Below are 7,081 nucleotides of genomic sequence, written 5' to 3'. Positions count from 1 at the left end.
ATGTGATGGAGATGTGATGGAAAGTGATGTTTTTGTGGGGGTTTTTGGTGTATCTAAACACAGCCCCAATCTCTTTTCTCTCAGCACTAAGCAGTCAACATGTGCAGTATTTTTTCATCAAATGGGCCGGCCCAAATTATATTTTTCCCTTCGAGTGATTTTGCGCAACCATCACCTTGAGTAATGTATAGCTGCACCCGGCGCTGCCGCCCATGTGTACACAGAATATAAAAAAAAATAGAATCTCAAATAAATCGGTACGGGGCCGGACACGTATCTGTACGGCCCAGCCCACGAAGCACTTCAGCCCCATATCCCAGCCGCTGACCTAGCCCACACAACACCTTCGCACTTGACACGCGCGCAGGCGCCGCCCGACCAGGCGCCCGCCCGCACTAGCGCCGCCGCTCGCCGTTTCCTGCGACGAGCCGTCGCACGCCGGCAGGGAGGACCGCCGGCTGCAATCTCCGGTGAGTTTCCCGTTCTCGTCGTCCTCTACTCCTTTGGTTTCCTCTCTGAATTCCTCCTCCCTGATCTAGAGACCTCACTACCTCAGACCTGTCGTTGCTTTCTTCTGTAGAGGCTACATCGAGCAATGCTATTGCTACTGCTGGAGGTGCTAGCGCAAATGCTAGTGGTAGTGTAGGTATGCGTGTGGGATCTGCTATTTGCCTATGTTGAACTTCGATTTCTTACTGCTATCTGCTATATGCATTTTTTTCTTTATTTATTTTTTTAAAAAAATCTGAAACGTATCAACGTATCGGAGTATTTTTGGGTGCATATAATGTGATTATAGTTCTGCAATGTCCTTACACCGATGAATACTTTAAAACAAGGAAAAAGTCTAAATTAATCCCCTCAACTATAACCAAAGTTTAGATAACCCCCTAAACTATCATTTGATTCATTTTAACCCCCCAAACTATGCCTTTGGTTTAAATTACCCCCTAATACAATTTGTCTTTTTCATTTCTCCATGCATAGGTGGAGTTTTAAGTTGAAATTTTACAAGATAATAGTACACATCATATCACATGTTAGAAAAAAAAATACATCATAATTTTTATCATTGTTTTGATAGATTAGGCTATTTAATAATAAATTAATCATTGGACTTCAAAATTATATGAAAAATAATGATGAAAAAATTATAACAAGTTTTTTAATATGGATTGTGAATTCTTCAAAACAAAAGGTAATTTTGTCTATGTTCTATGACAGTAATTTAATCTTATAAGAGTTAAGGAGTTGGATCCCCTCTTCACAGCCCCACACGGCCTCTATTGAAAGAGATGGTGATGGACGAGCCCCTCGACTTCGAGAAGGAGGAGGATCCCCTCCTTCCCGCCCCGCGTCCCACCAAGAGGTAAAGATCTGTCACCTCTGCTTCTTTTCCTCCCCTCTGGCTCAGAGGATTAGTTCATTTAAGGGGGCTTGTGGATGCTCAATGTAGTTGGGGTCAGGAATCCGCTGGTTGCTGCAGTTTAGGGTTTTAATGGAATCTGAGCTTCGAATTATACAATCCAGGTAGTAGTAATATGTAGCAGGAATTGTCTAATCACAGGGTCGTATCAAATCGGCCTTCAGAAATGTAGATCCCTTGTGGACTGCAGGGCAATAAAAAAGTTGGCACTCAAGGTCAGCAGTGGCGTTTAAACGCCCTAGGTACTTAGGTACTGTACCTCTTCAGTGATTTACCAAGCCTACCGATGTCTCTTTACTTTCAGGAAGAAGATTATCGGCTTGGACGATCTCCTACTCGATTACTTCGAAACTGGTAAGGACAAGCTCAAAGTTAAGCCTACCAAATCTAATCGGCGCCCCAGAGAATATGGTTCAGATGACGAAAACACGGATGTTAGGGAGAATGAGATTACATTTTGCAAATTATTTGAGGACTGTGAGGAAAAGGTAATCATTTGACCAGATCACGTTGGAGTAGTACAAATTCCTCTTTAAATTTGTAGTTGATGTTTCTTCTTCTTGAATCTGCAGGCCAAAGAGTTGGATGCTAGAGATGATGTGCCTCCATGGGGTCAACAAATTTTTGGCTGCCAGGTCAAATGATCCAACCATTATTCTGTTTGTTTGTTCTCAGACCTCCAAATAGTTTCTTTCTTTATTTTGGACTACTAAATTATCCTTGCAGAAAGCCCCCTTAAACCTTAACGATATGGGCGTGGAAGCTTGTCAATTTTTGCAATCATTCTGTGTGAGTGAGCATCTAGGTTTTGATCTAGAGATCCAACAAGGTTTGTTTTTGTCCCAGTGCGTATTGTTCTTATTTTTAACTAAACTATATTGTATATTCAGTGTTTGAATTGGCTGAACTTCTTTTCTATGTCTGCTCCACTATGGTTCTACGGTTTAGTATTCCTTAATGTATCTGTTAGTTTAACATTTATGGCTGTCTTTTGTCTCTATCCATCTCCTGTTCCAGATTTTGGCTTTGTTACCTGTAGTTAATTTCAGCATCTTCCTCGTAATATTTTTATAGGAGAGGGGTTTCTTGAAAGCATGCTGATGGATGGATGGCTTCTAAAATTGGTTCTGATATGTGGTTCTGTTGAAGACTCAATAGCATCATGGACGCTAACGAAGTGTAAGAATTTGTTTGTCAGCTATGTTTAGATTGGTGATTATTCCTTTACTATACTGCATCCTTATGCCACTACCTGTCAGTGTTGTATTCATCCAATAAGAAGTTACAAGTTTCTGCAACTGACTTTTGGGATAGTATTCTTTCCCTAGATGAGGTAATACAATCATAAATTGTGTTCTCCTTTTGCTCTACCATTGAACCCTTCACCAAATAACTTTTTTTTACTGATTGCAGGATGACAAACTGCTGGCCAATCTTGGGTATTTTCCAAGCTACTCTGTTCTAAAATGTGCTATACTTAGCTATGGGTATCTATTTGAGACTTCTGGCAGTAAAGCTTTAACATCTGAAAGTGCTACTGCAGGTTAGTTCTATACAAGTTTTTCTTCCTTTCCTCTTTGGTTCTCACTTACATGCAGTTCGCTCCACTTTGGAATTGCCACCTTCAGATGGTGAAAATTCTGAAAATATTCAGATCATTCGTTAAGTACTGCCCAGTAGCTTTCATATTCAAATTAAACTTATGGTGATTCATTAACAGATGGCTCTGATGTTGGTCCACCTCATAACATCATTGCATGGTTAAGAGTTGTATCTGCTTGCTGCAAAATCAGGTACAATATTTAACATGGTGGAAATTGTTATTAAGTATTTCTGCTTGCTGTTCACTTATAAAATCTAAACTGGCAGACATTAATGTAAAATTAGCATAAGATGATTGTCTTTAATTATTTCTTTTTTGAAATTCAAAATTTCAAAGCATACTACTCTCTTTGGTGATTTGTTTTGCCAAGTTCCCTCCACAGTAGAATGTCTAGTGTGATACTTGTGTTGCTATGTCTATGTTTTTTTCTGACATTATGATGCTATATTAATATTTGCTTGGAATGGAGTTTGTCACTATTGTTTCATGCTAACATGCTAGGATTCTCCCAGATTTACTAATCTAGTGGACATTCCAAGTTTCATTATTCCTTTTTCCAAATTTGTGTGATGTGGTTGTATTGTACTACTGTTCCATAATCTGTGATAATGATTTTTTTCCTTGGCAACAATCACCACCATTTATGTGTTAATTTGATTCTTGAGAAACATGAAAAATATTGTTTTGACACACGGTGGAATTTGTTTACCTGGTTGTTAATCTTACTTTATTGCTCCATTTATTTATTCTACAGAAAAGTGTGTTCCATATTCTCGCCTTCTGAGGCAGAAGAACTCCTTGTTATTGTCATTTCCCTTCTTTTGGACCGTGGGCTTGAAGGCCTGCTGCTTATATTGGGAGACTGCCTGAATTCACTTGTATTATACTTCAATACTAGTGAGTGGGAAAGTAGCTGCGTGATGGTGGCTGAATCAATCTCCAAGAGGTAATATTTTCATACGCTATCATAAAGTATTTTATTGCTACCCAGGGAGTGCAGAGTAATTAAAGTAGGCATGAAAGACTGACAGGAGTAATCCCCAACTTATAGCGCTGATGGATTTTGTTAGCTCAATATGCCTATAATTAGGATTTAAGCTTCCATATTACATTGAGGGTGTGATAACTGATAAAGTTGCATACACAGTATAAGTGTTGATGTTTTGGTATAGATGTTTCATGAAAATTTTCCCATGGTTCACTCTTTACGATTTTTTTATGCCTATTTAAAGTGAATTTCATAATATGGCAGGGTTAATATGGACCTTAATTGTTTAAGGATAGTTGACTGCATTACAGCCATTACTGGGACCAATGCGCGCGGCAAATTCCTAAGGAGTCAGCTGGCACTTCAGCTGCTGAAGATTAACTTTGGCCTTAAGGTAAAGCCTGAGAATGCTGAAAAGGTATGTGCTGCGTTGTATCCTTCTGGTTTGTGCAGTGACTATCTGCCCTTCGTTTTCTGTAGGTGGGAAGTGTTGAAAAGATGTTGAAGCTAGTCACATCCATCAACGTGAAGGAGAAAGAATGCGACTTTTTCAGGCTTTATGTGTCTTTAGTATTGATGGACAACTTACTCTTCTCAAGTGATGCATTCAGAGATAATGCCATGATCGTTGATACTTGGCGTAATTATCTGCGCACTTGTTCCACGCAGATTGAATTCAGAAACTGGAGATTGTATGCACCAAAGGTACATAAACTTGCTTGCTGCAAGCTTTTACGCGCCTTTTCCCTTTGCTTAGGCTCAAGCATGCTGTTCGATGCAGGTCCGGAACAAGGCTTCGTATCTCCTGCAAGGTGCAGTATTTAGAAAATCTGGTGACGATGGTAGCCTTGCTCCTCGGTGACTGGGAGGCACAGTACCTATAGCAGAAATAGCGGCACCCTGTTCTGGTGCCATTCACTGGGCAACGGCCAAACACTCATCGACGTTTTATGGTACCAGGTATTAGAATAGTGGACTAGTAACCCAGGTTTTTGTGTAGCGTAGACCTTCCCCTGTTTTGAAGACAAGGCTGGATGCTGCACCACTCTGCCGTTTTATTGCCAGCTGATGAGCTTTACCATCGGCAGAGCGGGCGTCAGATGTATATAGGTGATCAGGCGGTGCCACTTGACATGCTGATGGCAGTTGACGATTGAACGTTTACGAGAAAGCTAGCATTTCCTATCTATCTATCAGCTCTGATGGCATTGTGCACTGCTAGTTTGCTCAACAATATGTATCCTCAGCATGCTGTGGACCCATCTGAGCCGTCGATTCCACTAGCTGTGAGCTTAATGGCTATGGTGTGGCTTATGACATGGCACAAGAAAAGGTAAAAGCAAGTCGGCAACCGTCAGCGCCTAGTTGAATAGTTGACCCATCTGACACGTCACCTGACCGTGATGATGATGTCGCACCAGGTGGGCTGGCTGGATGACTGGATCTCCTCCACTCAGCCCCTCAATCGCATTCGCATGGCATTTAGAAGGTGCTAAAGTTTAGCACCAAGTGCTAATCTCCAAAAGCGCTAAAGTTTAGCACTAATTTATCTAAACATGAGTGCTAATGGTGTTTAAGGTTAAAAAGTTTTAGCATGAGTGCTAATAGGTACTAAAATTTAAAATTTACTACTCAACTTTAGTACTCCCCTCCGCCCTAAATTAATAGTCATTTTGGCTTTTATAGATTGCTATGCATCTGCATATATATTATGTCTAGATGCATAGTAAAATCTATAAATCTAGAAAAGCCAAAACGACTAGTAATTTGGGACGGATCGAGTATAATATATAAGGCGTAATCACTTTTTACTCAAGTCTCATAAGGCTAGTCTCAATGGAAGTGATATATGAGTGTCATGAACGTTAAATTTGCTGACATGGCAGAGTTATTATAAAGAGAGAAGATGGGAGTGTCATGAAATGTGAGAGAAGTGTTATCACCATGACACTTTTTGAGCTCGACTACCTAATTCATAGTCTTGGTAACTGTACCGATGACACTCTCACTTGACTGGCCTAATATAAGGCACGCTCTCTCTAGTTATTCATACATCGATGCAGTAATACTAATGTTGATAGAGATAATTAAATATGTTTCTTGGTCTTTGAACCAGAGGTGGTATATACTGGGACTAAGGGGTATACTTGAACTGTGAGCGTAAAGTGGGTGGGCTGGCTTAGTTAGAGGGGAGGGCAGCCAGGCCGACGACTCAGGGCTCATGGAGTAGGGGGGGACCTAAGATCTAGTAAGTAGTGGGTAAGTAATATTTGCCCCAACTCGGAGTATATGATCAGACAACCCGGCACGCAGCCAGTCATATAGGTCTTTCAGACTTTCGCATGAATTGCATATATTATTTGAATTTCTATTATCCTTTTAATTACCGTCTTAAATGAAAAATAGATGGCCTCCACAATGTGAGGCTTGAGTAATGCTAAAAACAGAAGAAAGGGCTGGGACATTACTCTACACACTACGGGGCCCTTGAAAACCATGAGTCGGCCTTGGGCCCACAAACAGGCAAACAACCATGCAGCCCAGTCCGACTCGTGACGAAACTTTGGGTTAGCTTGCCGCTTTACGCGGTACCCTCGAGGCCACGCCATGGCCGCGGGAGGTAGGATAACCACCGTGCTCGTGGACGATGCTGCGTGGGCAATGGTGTCTTCTGTAGACTGTAGTTCTGTTGCTGCCAAACTGAACTGCCAAAGGAAAAAGAAAGCAAGGCTGAATTGATCACTGAACATGTGACTAGATGTTAGATTAAGATTGTAAATTGATGCAACTTTGGTCACTGCAATTGTGTGAACTGAGATTTCCGCCGCATGCCGTCATTTCTGAGAGCGCCCACAGTGAGATTCCTGGAAGTTGATGAGATGGCAGTGTTTTCCTTTTGATGTATGAAAAATTGCAATGCTGATATGAGGAAAGGGAGAAATCTATAACTCAGACAAGAACCACAAAACATTGACAAAAAAGACATATTGGACATGATTCGGTAAACACTAGTGGAATAATTCTTAAAAAGGAAAAAAATCTAAATATGCTTTTTTCTATATTA

At 40.8% G+C, this 7,081-nt stretch overlaps 1 protein-coding gene across 4 annotated transcripts; it reads left to right on the top strand.

The window, feature by feature from the left end:
* The first annotated feature begins 327 nt into the window (after positions 1 to 327).
* On the top strand, positions 328 to 5,232 carry LOC120651485. 4 transcript variants are annotated; one of them, XM_039928968.1, is made up of 14 exons: positions 328 to 470; positions 581 to 646; positions 1,225 to 1,369; positions 1,731 to 1,914; positions 1,999 to 2,061; positions 2,153 to 2,255; positions 2,501 to 2,605; positions 2,686 to 2,759; positions 2,840 to 2,969; positions 3,147 to 3,219; positions 3,784 to 3,975; positions 4,282 to 4,411; positions 4,498 to 4,722; positions 4,799 to 5,232. In XM_039928968.1, exons 3-14 carry the CDS (start codon positions 1,296 to 1,298, stop codon positions 4,877 to 4,879), a joined length of 1,434 nt encoding a protein of 477 aa, XP_039784902.1. In that variant the 5' UTR covers positions 328 to 470; positions 581 to 646; positions 1,225 to 1,295; the 3' UTR covers positions 4,880 to 5,232. The 4 variants fall into 4 exon arrangements, with proteins under 4 accessions (XP_039784902.1, XP_039784904.1, XP_039784903.1 ...); XM_039928970.1 differs by having other exon boundaries at positions 334 to 470; positions 1,271 to 1,369; XM_039928969.1 differs by lacking the exon at positions 581 to 646 and having other exon boundaries at positions 334 to 470.
* Positions 5,233 to 7,081: the final 1,849 nt, after the last annotated feature.

Source organism: Panicum virgatum, chromosome 9K (genome assembly GCF_016808335.1).
Source record: "Panicum virgatum strain AP13 chromosome 9K, P.virgatum_v5, whole genome shotgun sequence".
NCBI lineage: Eukaryota > Viridiplantae > Streptophyta > Magnoliopsida > Poales > Poaceae > Panicum > Panicum virgatum.
Note: the sequence above shows the minus strand (reverse complement) of the source record. Positions and strands in the feature narration are given on the sequence as shown.

Bases quoted from the DNA above. Each gene is read 5' to 3' on its own strand.
- LOC120651485 (XM_039928968.1), top strand. From the start codon at position 1,296: ATGGTGATGGACGAGCCCCTCGACTTCGAGAAGGAGGAGGATCCCCTC. The intron at 2,606-2,685 runs GTAAGAATTTGT...ACTACCTGTCAG, and splicing joins ATCATGGACGCTAACGAAGT to TGTTGTATTCATCCAATAAG. The intron at 4,412-4,497 runs GTAAAGCCTGAG...CGTTTTCTGTAG, and splicing joins AGATTAACTTTGGCCTTAAG to GTGGGAAGTGTTGAAAAGAT.